This window comes from Podarcis erhardii (assembly GCF_964252035.2).
Source record: "Podarcis erhardii genome assembly, chromosome: 10".
In the NCBI taxonomy this organism is placed as follows: Eukaryota; Metazoa; Chordata; class Lepidosauria; order Squamata; family Lacertidae; genus Podarcis; species Podarcis erhardii.
Genome location: NC_138500.1, coordinates 37,086,676 through 37,111,050, shown reverse-complemented (window position 1 = coordinate 37,111,050; position 24,375 = coordinate 37,086,676). Strand labels below are relative to the sequence as shown.

Sequence of the window (24,375 nt, the reverse complement as noted above, 5' to 3'; positions counted from 1 at the left end):
TAAAATATTGTTACTTCTGATATCCTTTATAATCATATTAAAGTGCAGATAATAAAGTACTTTATAAAGGCAGAGATCATATTCCCAGAATTTTACCGGCCTTTAGTTGTTCGGGTTGTTAGGGTTCAACCAATAATGTTTTGGGTTGTTTCAGTCTTGTTAATTACATGATGCCAGTCTTAAGCTCACAGTACTGATGAAAGATGGAGAACTTCATGATCAAACTGGAAAGGGGGATTTTTCCACACAGCTACTACACTCCCTAAGTGACTTGAGAAAAGTCTTGTCAGAAAAAAATCTTTAGTGCAACATGATGGATCTCCTCCTATAATCCAAACTAGAAGAGCTCTCTCACACACGCACAAAAAAACCACACATTTTTTCTTGAATTCTACTGCTGTTGTTGCTTTTAAAAAACAATTAATTAAAAATATAGAAAATGATACAGACTATCCTCTACTTCAAGGCACTTCTGGGTGTGTTTTTGGCAAAGGACAAAAAGCATATGATGCTTTAGAGTCAAGGGTTTATTTGGCATCCCCAGCTGGTAGACCATACTCTTCAACAAGCTTATGTCTATCAGAGTTCGAGTCCGTGCTTATTACTGACCGAGCTCGTTCAGTAGAGGCCTCAAGCTCCTGCAGCTGTTTCCTCTGGGTGGTTTCTAGTTCTTCCAAGCGCTTGCGAAGCAGGGAAAGCTCTTTTTGATGCTGTTCCTCCTTGAAATTAAGAAGCAACCCATTATGTTTAACATTTAGAGAGATATTCTATGACTAACACTTTCATTGCAATCTGATGTTGTGCTTGTGCCTTTCTGGCTTCTGTTTACTTATTTAGATATTTTTGTATGGCTCACTAAGTCAAAAGAGAATGTGGCTTTCAGAATTTTTTTTTTAAATGAAACCTATACAGTATATAACCTGTGTATGAAATAGTCCATAATCCAAATGAGAGGGTGTTGGGATTCTGTTTCTCAAACAGCAGATATCCATGTCATATGGCAAACAGCTTTTGAAAGCAAAAGTCTTCCCGAAGCATTTTTTTATAAATAGAACACAGAACTCTGATGTTTAAAGCAATGAAGTAAAAACTTACTGGCTTTGCTTAAGGTAATTCTTTGAATTCTGGGTCTAGCCCACCACAGGGGGCTGTTTTATATATCTTCTCATATCCAAAACTTTCAGAAACCTGCTTTGAATTTTAAGCTTTCAACACTTCTTCCTGTTTTACAGGCTCATTTTCTTGTTATCTTAAACCATCTCTTTGAGAATGCCTATGTAACTTTGCACCTACCGGCAAGAAAGGGAAGGATGCCTCTGCTCCAAGTATCGGAGTTGAAGACAATAAGCCTACTTGATTCAGCACTGGGATGTTGGGAAACAGAATTAACCTGCGGAATTCGTTATGTCTCCGCTGCAAATCCTTTAGCCTTTTCTGAAGGCGAATATGTTCTTCAAAAGGAACATTCTGCCTAAAATAGTCAAGACGTGAAACAAATAGGACACTGTCTTCAAACATGCAAACTTTACCACCAACGCCATCTCAAGTGATGCAGCAAAGAATTTATTTTGGAATTTATTAAGTAATGATGACAGTCATTCTGTCTCTGAAACATAACAAAATTCAAGAGCAAGCAATATCTCAATTTACCTATTTAACACCTGGTTTTCTGTTTCCAGTTCTTCTCTCTTGGCTTCCAACAGCTCTATCTTCTCCAGTAACTTCTTTTGCTTTTTGTCATTAAGTGTCTTCCTCTGCAAATAGGGCAAATACTATGTATAGTTAGAGAAATAAACATTCATTTGATTGTTGACCTCCAATGCAGCATACCATTTTCTAACCCATATGCTCTAATTGGAGTCTTATCCCCAAATTCTCAAATTAGGTACATATATTCATTGGGATGGAGGTACTTAATACTGAGCACACCAGCCTGGTTACAATAAGAAAAATAATCAAGTATAAAGGAGGAAGCATTTGTGAAATTGGTGTTTTTATGGGGGGCGGGGACATATCCATTTGGAATTAACTATGATTACCAAAAGAGAGACATTATTGTCCTTTTATTACAAACATCATTTGTATAGTGGGAAAGGCTAGCAGGAATGATGCAAACAGAGACCCTGACTGAAAAGGTATGTTTTGGAAAGAGGAACAGAAAGAGCAACACATCCTACTAGGACATCAAGTAGTGGGACAAAGCCTTGTGCTTCTTTCTCTCCTCAGTCACTGAAATTCCCTGTTAATTTATTTGGTGTGGAGGGGAGAGGGAAAGAAAGGTCGCTGGTATTCTGTAAAGCTGTGAAAATATTTCTGCAACACTTGCATTTTTCCACAGGAAAAAAATATAGCTACATATTTTAAAAATCTAATTAGCTTTGGTGTGTAGCTGTTAATATCTAACCACAAACAAAAATTACCGGTAGATGTCACAACTAGGGTTATTTCTCAGTGCTATCACAGCTTTTTTTTGCCATTTAAAACACAAAAGCTTTTAGCAATAGAGGTCAATATTTTGTTTTACAAATTACAAACATTATGTTGGCTACAATTAGAATCCTGTTATAGAAGCATAATTTTAGCTAACCCAGAATGAAAAAGTTTCCCTCAGATATATGTTGTAAGTGACATGCCTTTTTCTGAGCGACTGCTGCCCGGTGCAATTTTTCTTTCATCTGGTTATACTTCTGTTCTACCTCTGTAATACGCTGAATAAGTTTATGTTTTTCTTCTAGCCATTCGACATGTTTGTCTTCCAAATTTCTGGAGGGGGAAAAAAAAGCAATGGTTGCTCTTGCATATCAAATCCACAGTTAATCACCACATTCATGAATGTGCTGAGTATATCTCACATGGCTAAATGAAATCCAGGAGTACCTAGAAGGTATGTTTCTTACAATTCCATAAACAATGGGAAAGGCGATCTGAAACTTGCACTATGTCAAGTGCTAAATCAGCATTTACAAAACTGTATGTTGGGGTACTTCTATATGGGCTTATAAATTAGTTAGTAGAAGTAATTAAAGGCCCCTGTGAGTCCTGTGAGAGAAAATTGACCATCATTTACCAGGCTCTGGGATGCTCTCCTGAGATCTCACAGAGCTGCCTGAGTTCCTGTGAGATCTTGCAAGAGCATCCCAGAGCCCAGCAAGCATCCAGAGATTTTAAAAGCTCTTTCTGCACCAGGAAAGCCCAATGCAAAAGCAGTTTCAACCAGCCAACTTTCAACCATGCAAGACTACAACTGTGCAAGTTAATTGTGTGCAAGATGTGAGCGTACGGTATTGTATTTATTGAGTTGCTGTGAGAGGCAGATGATAGATTAAGAGGTAACTAAGTACATGGCTATATGTACAGGCTACATTCACACTTAATGGAACAAGGTAAATTACTTTCCTGCTACAGAAAAGACATAATTAGTTAATAAATCCTTATGTCACAATTCTACCTAGACAGTCTATGTGTTTTTATGGCAACATTATGTATATCATCTTAATGTGCAGCACATTCCTATGCATGTTGTGCTTAATTAGGCTTACTTCCACATTAGTGTACATGGGATTGCATCCAGGCTATCAGTGCTATCAAATAAGTAGTGAAACCAAGACATAATTAATTCACATTTCAAATCTATCATAATAGAGAAAATTCACAATATAGGCAACTGAACCCAAGATAAACATCTGGGGCCATTTACTCTCCACAGAACTTTACTTTCTTGAGACAACAGTAGCAAAATATTAAAAATGAAATCATACTTCTCTGAATCTAACTGAGCCCTTTCTGCTTGACTTCTCGCATTCTGACATTCATGTTTTAATCTCTCCACCATTTCCTTCAGTTTCTGATTGGAAACTAGCAAGTTATTCTCCGACTGTGACAGAGAAGCCACTTGGAGTTGCAAATCTTGGATGCGCTGCAAAAGAAACATAAAAATGATTGATGAAATCATTTATCAAAGCTCTAGAAGTCCCACCAAACAACATATAAGCCCTATGTACACATCACTCAACTGTAGCAGTTACATGTGAACATAGGAAGTGGAGCCATACTACAGGATCCAACCCAATGTGCCATAGATCCTACTCCCTCAACACCTGTGCATTTACTGAAGACGTCTACAAATGAGTGCCTACTTGCAGTCAGTTTAAAAAGCCACCCTGAGCACCACTTGAAAAGCCTCCATCGTTTCTCCAACCCTCTCCATAAGTCTCTCTGCTTCCTCTAATCACCCTCTCCAACCACCTCTTCTGCACCCAAACACTCTCATGAAGGCTGCTGGTCATTTTTTCCTGCTCTCCTGCACCCCTCCTCGCATATGCCATGTTTGTGCCATTTTCTTATTCTTTCCCTGTGTGCCATTTTTGCATCTCTTAAAAGTATTTTATTATTTTTCAGTGATATGCACACAGCTGCAAGTTCGCATATTAAATAAGCTGTGGAAGTTGTTTTCCTCAGAGCAGAACTGGAGGTAAGTTAGTGCCTTCCACAGAAGGTGCATTAAAGACAATCTAGCATGGCCTGGAGCAAGTAGGAGTCACCTATACAAATTAGTCCCACAGGAAAACAACTCTAGTCACCCAGTGTTAAGTGTTTGGCAGACATGTTGGGGCAAAGAAAGTACTTCTTCACACAGCATATAAATAGCTAACTTCCAAAATTCACTGCCATAAGATGTGATGATAGTCACTTTAAAAAGGAACAGGAGAGATTCATAAAGAATAAGACAACAGCTACTTGGCATGATAACGAAAGAAGTCTGTTCAGATGCAATGCACATCTGCATGCCAGACACTACTGACAAGCAAACCTGTTATCATATGCTGGTTTCAGTACAAGCTGCTACAATTAAAGAAGGAAAGTAACGTGATCTATCTTGAGAAGATGACAGAACATGATGTTGGATCCTTACCCCCTTTAGATTAGCATTTTCACTTCTCTCTTTTTCAAGCTCCTCAGAATGAATAGTTTGCTGTTGAATCTTTAGCCTATAAATGAATACAAAGTGGGATTTGTGATTTTTAAAAGGTCTACACTAGATGGACATTTTTAAATTAAACAAAATCTGACACAAGAGTGGAACTATGGAATTAAATGAAAAACTAATTTCCAGCATTTTGGAAAGAGACTCCCCAGCATTAACTTTATATTTATCACTGAATTTTTTTTTATCCTGCTCTTCTGTGAAAAGAGGTTACCAGAATAGCTTATGGATGTGAGAAGACTGTCCCTCTCTCAGGCTTGGATATATACTTAAGATGAATTCAGCAGAATATTCTACACAGAATGCACTGAGCATGCAATGGAATGTTTTAATAAATGGTGGGTTAATATTGATAGCTGTTGGAAGTATGGGGGCCAGGGAAACATTTTGAAACATATATAATGAAAATGTCCAGTAACTGCTGAATTTTGAGAACTGGCTAAGCATGCTAAGTCTCCTAGGAAAATGTAGAAAGTAGTCTTATGGAGTGATGATATTATGAAACATCCCAGCAATTTCAAACTTAAAGAAGGTACAAAATGCTTAAGATTAGAACGGTAAAACTGGCATTTAAATTAAGGCAATTATTACATATTGGAAATATAGTATAAAAAACATACATTGATACCTGGACACTAAGAGTTAAATGGATTTGACTATACAAAGAAGAGGTATAGACATTTTTGACAGATAAAAAGTTTAAAAGGCCACAAAACTGAAGACCACCTGCTGCTATGCTTGACTTGAATTTCCCACTTTTCTTTTAATCACTCCTTTCCTTTTCCTTGTGACCTTGTCTGACACATTTGATTTTCTCTGTGTTGTGTGCATCAGAGTGTAAATGGGTATGAATTCATGGCTGAATATATAAAAAGTTCACAAGACAAAGTTCTTAACAGATAGAATGTTTAGAGAATATTGAAACTGGAAAGACAAACTTGAAGGGCAGGAGAGAAAGGATGTTGAGGAAATAAATGGAAGTAACAATGCATGTATTGAGGACTGGTTCCAAACAATTTTTAGCAATATATGTTTGTATAAGATATAATGCCCCCAAAAATCTAATCAATAGTTATGTTTCTTCACTGTATTTTATAGCGTATTGTGCACATACTGTGTAATTGTGAACAAATGTAGAAGTTTCAAGAATAGCTTTAGGCAACAGCATGCTTCAGCTGGCAAAGAAATGGTGCAAAACAAGGGTCTACCAATTAAATACCTATTTCTATAAACCCATTTCTGGAGAAACAAAAACATCAGCCCAGCTTAGACACAAGCAGTGAAGTGTCAAGAGCTTTGTTCAGCAGGCAATAACACTTTCTGATAAAGTGTTAAAAACTCCAATTCCTAAATAGAATTAAAACCTCTACAAATTACCTAAGATCCTTGATTTCCCTTCTGCTGGATTCTTCTGCCACCTGCAGAGCAGATAACTTCTCTTTGTACTCATCCTTTTCCAACTGCCTCTGAGTATCTTGCTCCACTTTGATTTTCTCCAGTTCAGATAATCTGGCTTCAAGTTCTAACCTGAAACATTATGGAGTGTTTAAGAGCTGTGAAAAACAGATTTTTGTTTTTTAAATCATATCACAAACAAACATATATATGTGAGAGAGAACATTTTTATTCGGCTGGTATAGCTTCAGTGTTCCATGATTAGTGCAGAAACAGCACAAGCTCCCGTCTACAGATTTCATAACCAGGCACAACTAATTCAGCAGCTTCCTTGGACAGGGCAAGAGTGAATTCAGGATACTGAAGCAATGTGAGATGCATTTAAAACACCCTGTCCACTGTAGCAATAGCAACTAGCAGCAGCAATTTTATAGCTGGAACATAATGCACAACGACTATATTCATAGGCAGGGAAGTTGCTACAATTTTAAACTCTTTTTGAGCAAGAGAAGAAAACATACAAGAACATACTTACTTTTCCTCCTGTAATGCTGCAAGTTTTTGGAAGCCTTCTTCTTCTGCAGCTTGTACTTTGCGTACTAATTCACGATCCTTTTCTATTAAAAGCATCTTGTGCTGCTCAAGTGTTTTCTTACGTATTTCATTATCTGAGTGTAAACCTGTTTTTAAACATTTACAGTATTTGAAAGCTCTGAAAATCACTACACAGAAGCTGATAAAACTGAATCTGTTGCTCACTCACGTAAGCCACCATTCATTTTTCCTACATTCAAGTACAACTTTGCCCACAACTTTCCCACTACTTAAAGCAGTGTAGCTTTAGGGAAGTATTATAGAATTAGGCTAAGAACCTTCAATGAATATTTACTCAGAAGTAAATCCCACTGGGTTCAGTGAAATTTACTCCCAGGTACACGCACACTCCTTTGCAGCCTATGTCCCACAAGTTTCAGAAGGAAGGTTAAGTTTCTGTTTAACTTTCACCTGTGGGAAAATCAATGACATTTAAATGTGTTCAAACTTCACCAGAAATGCATTCCACATGCATTTACAGAATTAAAATTAGACGCTATTTCTACTGGCATTAATGGGAGCATCTAAGTATAAATAATGATGAATGGATAGTTACAAGATGACAATTCTCATTTAAGAGAGGGTTCACACAATTATTGCAATATGAGAATATATTCATGTTTTACTTTATCATTAAAATGCTACAATATCCCTCCAACCCCAGAAAAAGATCACATTAAAAATTAAATATTCACAAAGCTATGACAGTTATGGCGAAAAGCCCCCACTGAATTTAAGAATTACAATAATTATATCCATGATTACTTCTGTTATGTCAGCTTACAGGTATATGAGCACATAGCTGGGTGCAGTGGGGCTACATGTTGGACAAAAACCATGGCAGCTTATTGAAAGTGACACATTAAAATGAAAGTATCCCAGTGAAAGGGATATGGCTGCACAACAGTACTTACTGGACTGTTCTAAATTTTTCTCCAAGACAAAAATCTGTATCTATAATTGGTGGCAATAACAAATCACTGAAGTAATAAAGTTTTACCATCTATTTCACTTTGAATCTTGTTTCTTTCTCTTTCTATCTCAGTCCTAGCTCTTGCCGCTTCCAGCTTGATGTTTGTTATTTCTAACTTGTGTGAATGCTTAAGTTCTTCAACCTATAGAAGATAATGTTTTATCAATTTCCAGTTTTGATCAGAACAGTTTTTCTGCTCAAGGAGGATAAAATCATGCAAGAATCCCTCCTATCTTCTTCTGGATGAAAGATTCTGAGGTTTTCTCCTACTTCCATAGGAGGAAGTTCCCCGAGCTAGAAATATGGTAGCTGAAATGATTTATGAAAAATATTTTTAAAATGGTAACCATTTAAAATACACAGTCTGCTCTGGGTGTCATCGCCAAATGAGACGTGGCAGGGAAATCACTAGGAGCAGAGCCTTTCCAACAGCGGCACTCATACAATGGAACACCATCCCTATAGAGGTCTGTCAGACCCCAACACTATATTCTTTCAGGCATCTTGGGTGCCTTGGTAGAAAGGTAGTATATTAAAGATAATAAATTAATTCCCAAAGTAGGGAATTACAGGGGGGGGGGATTAAAAATAGACCATAAAAGCTTTCAGGTTATGTTCATCAATGTCCGACCAAATAGGGGAATCTAGTGTCATGTACCTGTAACAGACTGCATTCATCTGATCAGCAACTTCCTTAAACCCAATTTGACAGAAGCTGGGTCTCCATCTCTCTTTTGCACACACAAATATTATTTGAGAATTCTTAGATAAAATTTCAAACAAATATTAATGAATACTGCAATCTGCTATTATGTAACTTGCAACAGATATTAATAAGAACTGAAGACTAGGCAATAACTGATACACATGTACACCTGATACATATATACAACCTGTAACAAGATACCTCTGCACATGAAAACTTTTTGTCTGAACCAGGGCTTGCTTGCATGCACATGCTTGTGCACATAGACACATGCAAACCAATTTCACATGAAAAACCTATTTCCTGGAGCCATGCAAATTAGCTCCAAGTGGCTTAAGCATTTAGGTCAATGTTTAAATGAAACTGTCAACCTCATTTCTAATAAAAATACTATACAGCTATGCTCATTTATGAGCACTGCTGAGAAATGCACTCAATCCATTCCAAGCTGTGCTGATCAGTTGGGATACAATACCTGCAGATACTGCTATCAAAACAAATTCAGTTATCTGAACATAATTATGCTCAAACCTCACTATGTGAACGGCTGATTCAGATATCCAAACAGGCCGTTTGTCTAGTTCCTTTGTTTGTGCTTTGCTGGTCGGCAGCAGCCATTTTCAGGCAGAAACCGTGGTGGTGGTGCAAGGAGGGAGAGTGGACAAATCAAGAGAGAGACTGGACAATTCAATTTTTCCTTTGTTTCTCTTCTGCTAGCTGGCAGCAGCCATTTTAGGAAGTAACCACAGCAGAACAGGGAGAGACACCACAGATTAGAAATATTTCCATAGCAAAGAATGGAAATTGTCAGCTTGTTATGCAAATACTTTCTAACAAGTGATTTCCTGGGAACACATTTTGTTCAGAAACTGGGACCTGCCTGTACTACTATCATTAAGGTGTTAACATAAAAGAGCATCCTTAAAAGCCAGCATTCAGATGTCTAACACATCTACAGTGTTTTAAGAGATTTTAAAACAGACACACAGAGGATGCACACAATTTGGCAACTTGCTCTTTTTACTGAGTTCAATGTTCTGCGAGGCAATCTGTCACCTTGACAACATAACCCTTCATGCTAGAGAAGTGCTAGTCTTAACTATGCCATTAAAATCACTGGCCTGGTATAATTGGCTCAGTATTGTGGCAGATCATCTATCTCCTATATGTCACTTGCAAATAGCTAACCTTGGAGAAGAAATTTCAACGTGCTTCATCACAAACCCAACACAATGTAAAACCGAAGCAGCTGTCTTCCTGCCTTGTAAGTAAGAATGTTTTTTCAATAGAAAAATCAAAACATTGAAGACAATCATTGTCTGAAATGAACCGAAATTCTAGTTTAAACTTTCCTAGTACAGTAATTACAGGGTTGTTGAGAATTAAGCAGTAGGAGAAAGCGCTTTTCAATGTCAAATGTAATCACAACCGCTAGTGTAGAAGCTACACAAGTTTTAAGAATTAGTATTTGATTAAGCAACTACAGTTAAGACACTGATTTTCTTAAAGTAAAAAGGAAACTCCATTTGTCACTTACACATCACAAGGTTAGACCTTCTTGGTCTATCTGTCATCAATGGTTATTCTAGTTAAAAATGTTAGTTTTTGTATCACTGCTGATCAGGATCATATGAAGCTGCCTTAAACCAAGTCAGACCACTGCTACATCTAGCTCAGAACTGTCCACAGTAATTGGCAGTGACATTTCAAGATTACAGTGCGCTCATCTCACTTTATTGGCCAAGGGAGCCGGCGCAAAGCTTCCGGGTCATGTGACCAGCATGACTAAGCCGCTTCTGGTGAACCAGAACAGCGCACGGAAATGCCATTTACCTTCCCGCAGGAGTGGTATCTATTTATCTACTTGCACTTTGACGTGCTTTCGAACTGCTAGGTGGGCAGGAGCTGGGACCGAGCAACGGGAGCTCACCCCGTCACAGGGATTCAAAGTGCCAACCTTCTGATCGGCAAGTCCTAGGCTCTCTGGTTTAACCCACAGCGCCACCCGCGTCCCTATTATACTTCCTTTATACTTAATTCTCACAATAAGACTTATTCCACACTGAAGAAGTTGCAGCTCCATTCTCTATCATATGGATCCCTGGCTTCTTTAATAATAGCTACTGCTGCAGGTATCAGCGTACATAGAAGGCCGTTAAGATGAAAGATCACAGTTTATCATTTCTACAATCTCCAACAGTCATCTTGTGGTTACCCAGTTTCTATTTTCGTACTTCTGTGCTTTAAAACATAGTTTCTATTGCCCTCACGGAAGGAAGAAAACAGAATAATATGAGGAACAATTTCTCTAAGCCATTTACATAGCTGCAGGGGAAGTGTCCTGCTCTAACGTAAGAAATTATTTGGGAATATACTTATTTTAGGCTCAAAATATGTAAATATTTGAAAGCCACTTTCTGGGCGCATGACACTCAGCAGCTATTAATGCTGTTTATCTCTATATTGTTGTAAGTATCAGGTTTAAAGTGGCTCCACCAGAACAGGAAACAATATGAAATTTGGCAAAGCAAAATACACAACATAATATGAAAGCAAATACTTCCATTCACTTTACCAGCTACTCCCCCCCCAGTACTTTTTCTCTGTTGCCACAGTCTTTGACCCTGAATATATCAGGTTCCATTAACCCATGTCTCCATAACCTCTTGCTTCTACTTGCATTTTTCTACTTGTCCTTGGTTGGATCCAGACAAAGTCAATTGCACTTAGTTCCCACTAAAATCAAGTCCCATTGTGACTTAAGCACTACTATCTTAATCTGGATCCCATCTCCACCCCTTCTCTTTAGGCAGCTTAGACTCGCTGCAAGACATCTTATTTTTCCCTCTTTCCCAAACAGAATTGAGAGGGAGGGGGAAGGTGCTTTCTAAGAAATAGGCTGTTATCACAGGTGAGATCTGGCACAAGCTTCAGGCTGAGAACATGAAACTACAATTCTCCCCATCCAAGAAATAAAAGCCCACTATCATTTAAAGAGTGAGAATCTTGAGATCGCAAGCGAAAGAACTGGCTATTTATATTAACTTGATCCAGCAATTTCTTGTTTATATACCTATTGAGAAGGCATGCCTTACATCTTAAAAACCAAGGTGGATTTTTTAAAAAGTCACTGATCCCACTTTCACATGCAAGGAACTTCCACTCATGCAAGTGCTAATGCCCATGCAGCCATGTTTATCACTGGTCACAGTAAAACTGCTTCTGGACTATCACTTCAGTCTGTAGATGACTAAAAGCTCGCAGCACATTTATCCTCCACACAGAGAACAAGCATGTCAAGGAAAAGATTAGGCCAGAAGTTCTCTGTCCAGTTTGCTACCTCAAGTAACTAGTTCTCAGAGTTGATTAGCGCTGGGCTAGACCAACCAACAGTCTGATGTGGCATAAGACAACCTCCTATCTTCACAATAGTAAGTGTTATTAAATGTGATTTGTGGATGTCATTACTGCTTTACGGAACAGTGCCAAAAACAAAATGCTATGTTTTCATGCCAACAGAAAAATCCAAGGACAATAAGAACATGGCTTTCAAACACTGAATTATGAAAAAGGAGAGAAATAAAGCCGTGTAATAGAGACAATTTGTCTCCAAAGATACAATTAGTGATAATGGTTCTGGTAACATCTCCAAAAAAACTGTCTTGAAAGCATCAAAATACTTACTTTAGTTGTCAAGGCACTGATCTCTCGTTCAGCTTTATGTAGCTTGCTTCTTAAGAGCGTATTTTGCTCATTGCTCATCTGCAGTTCCTTTTCAATGCGTTCCAGCTGCAGCTTAAGGGATTGTTTTTCAGCCTTAAAATTAAGAAAGGAAATCTTAAATTGCTTCACAGAAATGAATCTTGAAGCAGAGTTCTAAACCTATTTGCACAAAAGTAAGGTTCCTTCACTCAAAACCTTGCCACCTGTCTGGGACTGATGAACTGGTTTCAAGAGGCCAATAAAATCAGTGCCATTACTTCTAGTGAGTAAGCGTCTGAGGTCTCAAATCTTTTTGAGTTCTCTGGGTCATTTTGCATTAACATATTTTAGATGGTTAGCTTATTCAGAGCTTATTGCTCTGAAGTTAAATAGCTCCCCTAGGAAGCTAGGGCTAGTTCAAGCACCAGAACTACATCACAATATTGCAAAGTTATAAAATGCTCAGGTTTGGGGCTGGCAGCTCTTCAGCAACATGCAGCACAGCAGCAGAAAGGGGGAAGGGAATGTCCTCTCATCTCCTATCCTAAAACAGTCTCTCTCCCTCTCAGACCTGAACAAGAATATAAAGCTGGTGCACCTATTTTATTTTTAAAATTTGTATACTGCCCTTCATCTGAAGATCACAGGGAGGTTCACAACATAAAAATACAAAATGAAAACACAAAATGCATAATTAAAAACAAAAACAAACCAATGATCATCTCCCACAAAGACATTTTAGAGGGCATAGAATACTAATCAGCCAAATGCCTGGCTGAAGAGAAACATTTTCACCTGCCGCCTAAAGATATGTAATGAAGGTGCTAGGTGAGGCTTCTTGGGAAAAGCATTCTACAAACAAGGAGCCACCACAGAAAAGGCCTGTTCTTGTGTTGCCACCCTCCAGACCTTATGTGGGGAAGGCACCCAAAGAAGGGCCTCAGATAATGATTTCAGGGTCGGGGTCAGTTCATATAAGATGCATTTCTTGAGGTATTGTGGTCCTGTCTGAAGCCATTATCATGGAACTGCTTTTATGGGTGGGGATAACACTGCAGCATTGCCCTGCAGACCCCATTTATTCTCTCTAATTGGCACTCAGACATATAAATTTGCTATCAGCTGGCAAGCAAAACAGGGTCATAAAAAATAAGGAAGTGGTTTCTATTTACCCAGACATCTCCCCAGCTTCACAGAATATGCAAGTTGCATTTAAAGCCTGACAATAACCTGTGAACTTCCTGGACACACACAATGCTAGGGGATCCTTTGAAGAAAAAGAAAATAGGAAACTGAAGGTGGGGGAAGAGGAAATTGGTCTACTCAAGCTGCAAACAGCTTATAGAAAGTACTGTATTCTTCCCTGTATAAGACTAGGTTTTTCCCCCCCCAAAAAATGTCAAAAATTAGGGGGCATCTTATACTCTGGGCCATCTTCCCCTATTTTCTTAAATCCGAGTCCCCGAGTCTTATACAAGGGGGCGTCTTATAGGTGGAAAAATATGGTGATCTGGCGAGGGGTGATTAGAATAGGGAGGTGGGGTTTTTTATAAAACAAAAACTTACCTTCCTGTACTATACAAGTCTCCTGAAATTCCCCCTCACAACCTCTAGTCTCCTAATAAGTTTGAACAGCTGTATAAGATATTGTTGCTGGACCCATTTGTAGAATTTGCTTATTGAATGTTTTGGACCTTAGTGTATTATTCAGCTTATATATTTATTTATTGTTTCTACAGGCAGGTTTGTTTACTAGAGTAAAATATCCTTCCACTTTTAATCTTATGTAAAAAGTTCAAACTTGTAGACTCCGCAATGATTATTCAAAATATCATGATTCAAACCACTTTGTAGATAAATCTGTCATATTTTTCAGAACTACTTTGCAAAGAAGTAATCTTATTACTATTAGGGAAATGTGAATCTGATTAGGAAGAATCAAGCTCATTGATGGCTTGATGTGAGTTTCTCATTGTTTAAGTTAACACACAGTGTACACCTTTACTATGTCTTGTAGGAAGAACAATCAGAATCTCCTACCTCCAAGGATCGCGCTGTAGCTTGCATCTCAGTTAACTGTCGCACCTGTATTCTTTGCACATTTTCTGCTTGCATACCAGAGTTCTCCCTCTGAGCTCTTAGTTCTGCTACTTCTGCTTCAAAACCCTTTAATTTCTGAACTAGTTGAGCCTTTTCTCTTAATAGTGCTTCCACGCGCTTGCCATCTCTTGTAGGATCAATATTAAGCAGCTGATTATGCAATTCTTCTTTATCTTTGCCAAGTCTCGTTATCTATGAGTAAATGAACAGACAACACTATGGGCCCACTCCAGTCTGAGTGTGACTTCAGAAAACCCAAAAGATTCAATGATTCCTTGCACCAGGTCCACACACAACCGTGTATGCAGACGGGAGGGAGGGAATGAGAACCCACCGTGCGCGAACCGTGTTCCTGCGCTTGGAACTGGTCAAAGTGTATTTAAATATAACATTATGTTGATAAGCCCAGAAGTACTAGAAAAGCACATAAAAGTAAATATATTTGTTCTAAAATGAAAACACATTTTCATTTCATTCAAAATAAGCAATACATTGGTAAAACGAGCACTATGTTTTATAGGCCCTTTTCTCACAGAAAAATTAAAGTGACAGAAATGTGTCCCCCATAAAACTGGAACCAATAACACACCTGAGGTAATTTTTTAGTCAGGAAAAATATCAACACATTTTCTAAGATGTTTTCACTTGATTAAGAACAGTAGAACAATGAAATATGCAATTAGTTCATTATCACAACTGTAAGGCTGCAGAATTACACACATTTACTTGGGAGTAAGTTGGCTGAATGCAGCAAGACTTACTCTAAAGTTAACATATGGTAAACTGCATATTTCCTCCTTTTTCTTAAGACATTCATGAAGCAGAAGGCCTGACTGATTATGCTTTAGGCAGGGTTCAAATTTATTACGGTTGATTAAATTCATATTCAAATGTTATGGTTTTTCTTATATTAAAATATTCTTCCTTACCTCAGATTCATATTTTAATTTGTGCTCTTCTAAAATATGGGCATGTTCTTCTTTCTGATGCTCAAACTCTGATTTAAGGAAAGTATGTTCATAGCGAAGTTTGTTATATTCTGTTCTCCATTTTTCTGCTTCCTAATTAAGAAGAACATATGTGACTAAAGTGAATAAAAAATGCAAACCCATGCAGAAAAAAATGAACACACAAGATGTTTAGTAAGTATCAGGTGTAAACTGAAAACAGGTCAACAATTGTTAATTGTTTTTGATGGCAACATTTACAGTTGCATCAAAAGAAATACAGTAATACTATTGTTTGGCTTAAGCTCCAGAAGCAACGGTGAATGCTCCTTGCCAGTGACCATTGCGGCAATGGAGTCATATTGCCAGGAAGAACAGCTGAGATTAGGGCTGTGCTATAAATCAATATATCAAATCATGATAACAGGTTTTTTTAATGACTTTGCAATTTATCACATATTGTGTGTGTGTGGTATTAAAAAAAATCACAATATTGGAAAAACCAGGAAGCCAATGCTTCTTCCTGTGTGTGCAGCACTTGCTAACTCCACCTCAGTCAGCTATTCCCTGCCTCCTGCAGCAACAAGAAATAGCTACAAATCACTACAGCAGGCTGACTCAAATATTGCCCAGCAGATATCACCAAACAAAGCTGACAGTCACTGTCAGTCAACCTTCCCTGTCTCATGCAGGAGGAGCAATTCACTACAAATTACTACAGGCTGAGTCAAGTATCGCGAAGCAGATATTGCCAATTGGAACTTTGAGAAATGGTTAGCTCTCTGTCTCCCCAGCCATCCAGCCAGCAAGCAGGGACTTCTTCCCTCAAGGCTCTTGCTTAAAGGCACCAGGCTGGTAGTTGGTTTAGGGAAAGCCTGCAAGGTTCAGAATTCTGGAGCCCTTTCCCCCCAGTAAAAAACAAACTGGGGTTAGTAAAAACAGACACCTTCCTTTGGCATTTGACCATCTTCTGTCATTCCCCCCTCCATCTGCATGTGCATACTGCTTGTGGGTGTGCAAGTGTCTATGTATATCTCCCCCCCCCCATCCGTTGGTGGTGTATGTGGTGCATTTGTTTTTGTGAAGCAGCAGCCACCAGTCGGCAAAAAACACTGGGTTTTCCAACCAAGGGTATCTGAATATCTAAAAGTGTGACACTGAATTTGCTTTTTCTTGTTTAGTAATGTAATTAAATTTTTAGGGAAGCTTTGATATCTATGCTAATAATTACTTCTATAACTTTAATTTTACAAAAACTGTGCTACTATTGGTACAGTAGTACTATAACATAACAGTTGTAACAATATGTTAAGTAAAAAAAATTCAGTTTTAGAGTTAGACCCATAAGTAGTAGCAGCTGCCAGGACATTGCCATGTTCACCTCTACATAGCTCCAGCCTTATTTCACATATCGTGATATAGCGAAATATCACAATGTTTAACTGGTAATAGTTGAAAACCAGATATCGCCCAGCCCTAGTTGAGATAGCTGAGCCACTGTCAAGAGAATCCTGTTCTTTCTCTTATTGTTACCTTTAGTCACTGAAGGGTTGTACCAGCCTCTGTGATGCTCATGGGCCCAAAAGCTTAATAGTGCAGTGGGTAAGATCCTATCTCCAGCCTCTTTAAACACAAAACAGGAGGCATTCCATGGTTGCATTTGCACTAACCCAGTTTAGCATGACATAAGTGAGCCAGAAGGTGCCTGAGCAAAACAGGCTTACACACTACACTTTCCCTCTCCTATGTAGCCAGGGAGAGGACTTTATCAGAATTTAATTTCACTTTTACAGACATATGCTTGCTGTTGTGTTCAACCAGGGAAGCTGAATTAAAACGAACTGTTATGCTTCATGGCAAGATAACTTTGATCCATGGGTCTTTAAGCTCACCTTGTTATTTAATCAGCTTGTATTTAAATGTTATCAGAAAGAAGATAAACACTGACCTCTCCTGTCCATCAAATATAAGTAACAGTAGATAGGAAAATATATTTTGGTTAGAAAAATTGTAACTAATTATGGAGCCAGCTAACTAAAAATATTTTTATACTTTGAAGAAAAGGCTGGATATAAAACTTTCATTTCATAGAAAACTTTGTTTCTACTTACTTTATCGAGCTTTCGAAGGTTCTCTTTCAGAGGTGCTTCTATGTTGTCTCTTATTTCTGTTTTAAGCAACTCTAACTTCTGTGGAGTAATTACCTACATGTCCGAAGAAATGCATAAAAAGAAAGCAACAGTTTCATTATTTGCCTCTATGAAGATTATGCCGCCACTTAAAAGACCTGGCGTTCCCCCACCTAAGGATGGAAACACTCCAATATTATCCTGTTATGCTGCATATATTCCTAAAGTACTGGAACTGGCAAAAATAAAAAGGTATAGGATCTGTTTGAACACTGCTATTACAACAAGGTTTTCATCACTGGGCAACTGCCAAAATGACTCAATCAAAGGAAAATACAAACTAAATCTACAGGCCTAAACATACCTGGAAGTAAGGTATGTTCAGCTCAATGCAGCTGGCTTGTGAATAGACATGTATAAAACGGCACTGCACAATTCCTAACACAGATCAAAGATAGATGCATATTTGTTATAGTATACAGTCTACCCAACTAATAAAAATTCAGTGTTGAGACACAGTATGAATAACTAGGACTATGGAGACTCAGGTACAAATCCCCACTCAAGTCATGAAACTGACTGAATGACCTTGGGCACTTGTCTCTCAACCTACTGTAAGTCATATGGTTGTTATTAAGATAAATGCTGGGGGTGGTGGTGGGGGGGAGAGAAACCACTTAATAGAATTCTATGAAATAAAGAGGTGTAAAAATTAAATAAATAAATAAACGCCATAGCTGCCGTGAGCTGCTTGAAAGAAGAGTGGAATTAAGTTATTAATAAATAATATTCTCAAATTCATGAACATGTGATAGGGAAACATTTTAATATGGATGAAATCTTTAGAAAGGCATATTTTTTTTACCAGTGACCAAAAACATCTCATTATTATAATTTAAGTGCCATTCATGGTTTTCTGGGCATTTTAGGACTACTAATTTAACTTAGACATGAATGATTTTACCTTCTACTTAAATTGGCTATTGCTGTTTTAGTTTGCATGCTTTATTTATGACTTTATATTGTACTTCATTTCTTACAACTCTTTTAGCCACTTTAAGAGCATATATCTATGTAGAATAAATTGGATATAAACTATATACACAAATAAGTAAATACAGTATCACTCCTTCTTAATGTCCTGTCCGGAAACCTATGTCCCCACTGTGGAAGGACGTGTGGATCTAGAATTGGCCTCCAGTCACAGTTAAGACCGTGTTCATGGAAGACAATCTTACTCGGCTACGAGTGATCGCCAAAGAAGAAAAATAAGAGTGTACAATATTCCAGGAGACATAAAATTTCTTGACAGATTATATTTCACACACCCTGCCCTTCCTCTAATCAACTGAGAAAAACAATTTAAACTGGGCAAAATCATCTAATGGATCAGATGCTCCCTGCAAGCTATTACAGTCATACCTTGTAAGCTGAACGGAATCCGTTTCGGAAGTCCATTCAACTTCCAAAATGTTTGGAAACCAAGGCGCAGCTTTTGATTGGCTCCAGGAAACTCCTGCAGCCAATCGGAAGCCACACTGGATGTTCAGCTTCCAAAGAATGTTTGCAAACTGGAACACTTACTTCCAGGTTTGCAGCTTTCAGCAGCCAAAATGTACAATTGCCAAGGCATTCAGCTCCCAAGGTACGACTGTAGTAAAAGTGCATGTCATGTTCCAGACAACTGTTAAACAAGTTACATGAGTCAAAGGGGTCTTTAAACTTCTTTTGAAATGGCACCTCTCATGCCTCATGTCAAATTAATTTTTGAAACTGAGCAGAGTATGGCATGGAGATATTTTGAATGAAGAGAAAAATAGTCACAAAGTATTCCTACATGATCGAAGCCAGTCTTCAACTGGTGGGCTGGGACTCACTATCCGGTCATGGCTGATCTAAGGTAGGTCACAACAGCAGTACTACCACAAAAGAAATATGTGGTAAGAAAAGTAAGAACTATATCCCCAATTGCAGTTCTTTAGATACCAGTAACAGTTTAACAGGAACATCAGCCATAATTAGCAACGTGGATTAAGATACTGTGTATGAATAACGTAACTTAACAGAAAGAATTGTGGCCGTACCTGCTTCTTTAACTCCTCTACTTCTTTTGATTTATCCAACAATTCATCTCGGAATTCACTGAGCAGACACTGAAATTTATCATGAACTGTCTGCTTTTCACGTAACAACTGTTTGAGCTCATTTTGTGATTTTGTATATTCATTCTGAAGCCTGAAAAGAAATCATTTTACAATGTATCTGCTTTTCAGTTTACTGATCTATATCTTGGCACATTGAGGATAACAGAGAAGGAGAGGAAAGGGGAAGTAGGATAAACAGGGGAAGCATATCATTTCATTTCAGTTACACATACTTAGGCTTAATTACAGTTAATATGACACATAGGGAGTTGTGCCAAAAGACTGCACAGAAAAGGAGAGGTTTGAAAGAAGTAAGAGCAGCAACACCATGGAGGTGTTCTGGGTGGCAGCTTTGACATTTTCTTCCTGTTAGAAAGTTTTTTATACTGAAAATGCCAATACACACAAACAAAAAATCAACATTGTACATATTTTTAAATACACTAGCACAACAATACAACCCCCACTTTGTGGTGGGCTGGGGGGAAGTGGATTGGGTGCAAGTGCCCCTCTACCTAGTCCTGGCAGCCTGTATCTGGCACAGAGTTCCACTCCCACCTGCCAAAAATGTGGAAGTGCCATTAGTAGGATTCCTACTGGCAGCAACCAGTGGATCTCCAAAACAGAACTTTCCAGGGGCAGGGCTGAACTGGCCTGGGATATGTTGGATCCTAAGCAGGCCCTACTACAGTCACATGACGGTCACCTCCAGGTTGGCACAGTAATCTGCCAATTCTCCACCTTCTGTGCAGGAGAGCTGTATCTGCCAACCTGCTACTCCATAAAGCCCTACCAAGCAGAGAAGAGATAGAATTGTTCCCTAAATAACTGAAATTTCAACATCCCAAGAAATTGAGGCCCAATTCACAGAAACTAGAAGCAATACAATGGCAAAGTGAAACAGAACTGCATGGAGGCTGCTCCATTTGGCAAATAGTTTGTGTGCTTTTGCCAAGCTTCAACAGTACACTGCCCATACCAGCCAAAGAAATAATGTTGGGCAGATGGAAGAGCTGGTTGCCACTGCCTGAAGGCAACGTCCAACAGCACACATGCCCACCCAGTATGTCCCCTCAGGAAATACCAGGGCACAGAAAAGGACGTCACTGTGTGAAGGTGCATTGTGTATCTTTGGGCAATGGTGCCTTTTCCACATTGAGGAGGGAGTACCAGCCAAAAATTGTCTACCCATCCTTGGTGGTTGTGGCATAACCATGCAAATCCACCTGTTGTCATCAAGTTCCTCCAAACTAGCCCCTACTCCCCAGTAAAAGTTTGTAGCAGTGTGCTAAACTTGAATACTAGTCGTCTAACATCTGATTAGTACTGCAACTAGTTTAGCTATAGAAAACTTATATTTTATTTTCATGATCAAAACATTTAATTAAATAGCTCAACATCAAAAAGAAAGAAAGCATACTATACCTTGTATGTTCTGCTTTAAGAGTTTGGTAATTGTTTTTATGGTGTTCACACCGCATTCTTTCATCATTTAACAGTTTTTGTACTTCTGCTTGTGAGCTAAGATCTCCACTTCCACCGACTGATGAAAGGATATGTGGAAAAGTGTCCATTCTGACTGAATGTTAATGAGATGACAATGTTAATAAAGCTGTCAGCACAAGCCTGCCACCGTCATAGAGACCTCTTTCTCTCCTGAGGGAATCCCTTGAGGCCAAATTACCTGTACAAACAGAAAAGCACCCAATTAGTAGTCAATGGATTCATGGTTAAAAAGGCTCTGCTTTGAATACATGTTCAAAAGCTTCATTATTTCTCTGACAAGGGTATCTTTGAAAATACATATATATAGTGTGTGTGTTTTAATCTGATTTCATTCTCAAATCAACCACATTAAACAAAGTTAATTTATGAAAGCACTGCATAAACTTCCCCATTACCTAAACCATTTTTTTCTTTGGGTGCAAAAGTTCTGTTCCCGCAGGACTGTTTACTCCGAAGGATTATACAGAAGACAGCCAAACTGTGCAATATCCTCTGAGGATAATGCATCCCACTTTGTGACAGATGCAAGTTACAACCAGCATAATATTCAACACTTTGCCTGCATTGAATGCCTTGCTAAAATCTTCCCTGCCATTGCTAGGCACTAAACTGAAGCTACCAATGGTTTTAGCTATGCGATATGACTAATATTGTTTTGTAAAACAATTAACATTTGGTTTATTTGACACATGATGCCTAAACTTATTGAGGAAGAGAAAATAATTAATAGTAAAAATACAAGCCTTCAGGCTTTGGCACAGGATAGGCTATAAATCAAAACTAAGCACAAACATTAAACTAGTAAAAAGAACTTTACACCAGAGCTTAAAGCATGCCCACTAAATAAAATTTGAGGAGCTGGGGTTGCCAGAAAATGTCTTGCAATTAAAAGGTCAATGGATTTGAAACACAAATTTTAATACTTATAATAAAGTCACATGCTAAAAAATTAACTACACATCTAGTGTGTATAGGTGTTGAAGTTTTATTTGTTGTATGATTACTGGGTGACATCCAAAAGTGTAAATCTGCTTGCACAATGGGATTTCTCCTACCCTGCACAGCTCCCCAAAACAGATGGGGGGGAGACTAAGTCTCCTCATTGGATCTCACCCTGTTTTTAAAAGATTCGTTTTTCAAACCATATCTTTTATTATTTGTGTTTTATTATTACTATTAACAGCCTTGATAAAATATACCGGAATAAATATTAGGATAGATGCTAATTGTGCAAGATAGAAGACCGTAATACATTTGGATTATACTGACCCCTTGTGGTTAAGTTTCCAAATGCTTATAAAACTGTGAGCGGTTATTTCTAAAGAGCTGCTTAAATCAGTGCAGCTAAATTGCAGGCAACTTTTAAGAGCAGCAGAACTAGAGCGGTTAGCCAGCATTACCTTACGAGCACCTTGGCGGTATTTTTAAAAAATCCCTTTGGCCGGTGAAACTATCTGGAGTGGCATTACTGTACAGTATTTATTTATTTTTTAGTAGAAAAAGAGGAACTCACCGTGAACGCCGACCTTGCTCCCTTATAAAGGCAATGGCGCCCACCTGAGAGGTGCGGGAACAAAGTTCCTGCTCGGGGGGGAAAGAAAAGAAATAGCCCTGGATGGCAATATTCCGTGTTTCGTCTCACTGGGACTGGGCTTTTGGGGGGGAGGCGCCGGTCTTCCTTCACCGGCCTACCTCAGAGGGCCGTCGCGAAGGCGAAAGGCGGGCGGGGAAGGGAAGCCTCCAGCCCCCACGAAGGAAAGCGGCTGACCGACCCACGTCGAAAGAACGAGAACCGCGAAGCAAACGGGCAGCGCCAACCGCCTCAGGAGCAGCCCTGCCCCGCCGGCCCAGCCCTGCCTCCTTCTCTTCCTCAGGCGAGCATCGGTTGCCTCGGCTGTTTAAAAATGGCGCTTCGGCTCCGCTCGCCCCGCCCCTCTCGTTTTCCGCTGAGCCCTCCCGGGACCCGTATGCTCGCCTACCTTTCCATTTTGTCAGCTGGCGCCTGGAACCCACCGGACAATGTCTTCGCCAGCCCCGGGGCAGCACGGGAATGCGGAAGCGTGGTTGCCACGGTGCAATAGATGCAAGAGGCGGGAGGCGGCGCGCGAAGGCAAAAGTGGGCGGGGCTAATTGTGTTAACCCTTAGCTTGTCCGTTTCTCAGGAGCGCTGCTTGATTACGCCCGACGTAGAGACCGTTCTTAATCGGAGGAGGCGGTTCTTGCGTTCTTTAAAAACGAAGTGTACTAACCTTTGATGAGAGGGAACCAATACTGCGGGGCGGGGCGGGGCGGGGCGGGGCACGAGTTTTAGGGTACAGTCCTGACCGACCCCGCTTTCCTAGGAGTCAGCCCCATGGAATTAAATAGGAGCTCCTTCCCAGCAGGCACAGAAACATCCCACAAATTGAGAGGAAGCTGTAATGCTTGAAACAAATCTGTTCGTTCCCGTTTGGTAGCGCCTTCCTAAGTTTCAAGTGGTCAGGAAAAACAAAAGAGCTGTACATGTTTCATCCTGCAACGTTAACTCGTTTTCAGATCTCATGAAAAGAAGAACGCACGCCATTCACCTGTTTTGTACTAATCAGAGATACAGATTTGTAGTTACAGTTAGTCCCCCTAGGCTACTCTAGCCACAGATATGGAAAAGGTCGTTTTGGAATGAATGTACAGTAGTTATAAAGTATACTGCAATGTTTCCCCAAACATGAATAATGCAGTCAAAAATTTTTGTTTCCATATAATGTTAGTAGGGATCAAACTATTGAAATAAAAAAAAATAAGGTCATATATATACATATACATATATAGATATAGATAGATAGATAAAATGTTCATAACTGCATATATAAACCACATGTCTGAAACCCCACAGAAAAAGTGCTGAAACCATTTTGTCCCTCCCAAATTGACCTCAAATATTTCTCTGCAAGGTCGAAGGAAAATGGAAAAGCCTCCCCATTGTCTTTTTTTTCACAAATCCTGTCTTAAGGGTATGTCTGTGTATGAATAGGGTGAGCCTGTGACCTGGCTCAGGAACTAAGTATTTGTTATTACAAAAGACTGGCCAGGCTCCCCAGGGTATCCAAACAAGTGAACGTTAACAGGTCTGCCAGACAGGAGATAAACAATGCACTCAAATTTATGTTGTAGACAGCCCTTTCTGTGATGTAGTTATGATGTATGGGGGTGTGTGGT

The 24,375-nt window shown here is 39.1% G+C and overlaps 1 protein-coding gene across 1 annotated transcript; it reads right to left on the bottom strand.

Annotated features, from left to right (window-relative positions):
* Positions 1 to 512: 512 nt before the first annotated feature.
* Positions 513 to 23,489, bottom strand: CEP83 (centrosomal protein 83). The gene is made up of 16 exons (XM_081878343.1): positions 23,160 to 23,489; positions 21,100 to 21,358; positions 19,615 to 19,765; positions 17,513 to 17,605; positions 15,384 to 15,515; positions 14,395 to 14,646; positions 12,337 to 12,468; positions 7,974 to 8,088; positions 6,915 to 7,059; positions 6,362 to 6,511; positions 4,913 to 4,988; positions 3,759 to 3,916; positions 2,634 to 2,763; positions 1,651 to 1,754; positions 1,294 to 1,471; positions 513 to 719 (listed from the first exon to the last, which is right to left on the bottom strand). Exons 2-16 carry the CDS (start codon positions 21,246 to 21,248, stop codon positions 528 to 530), a joined length of 2,157 nt encoding a protein of 718 aa, XP_081734469.1. The 5' UTR covers positions 21,249 to 21,358; positions 23,160 to 23,489; the 3' UTR covers positions 513 to 527.
* Between the last annotated feature and the right edge of the window lie 886 nt (positions 23,490 to 24,375).

Coding starts and splice junctions, on each gene's coding strand:
- CEP83 (XM_081878343.1), bottom strand. CDS start 21,248: ATGGACACTTTTCCACATATCCTTTCATCAGTCGGTGGAAGTGGAGAT. Junction 6,512..6,914: donor GCAGCATTACAGGAGGAAAA/GTAAGTATGTTC, acceptor ATAATGTTTCAG/GTTAGAACTTGAAGCCAGAT. Junction 4,989..6,361: donor AGGGAAATCAAGGATCTTAG/GTAATTTGTAGA, acceptor ATTCATTTATAG/GCTAAAGATTCAACAGCAAA.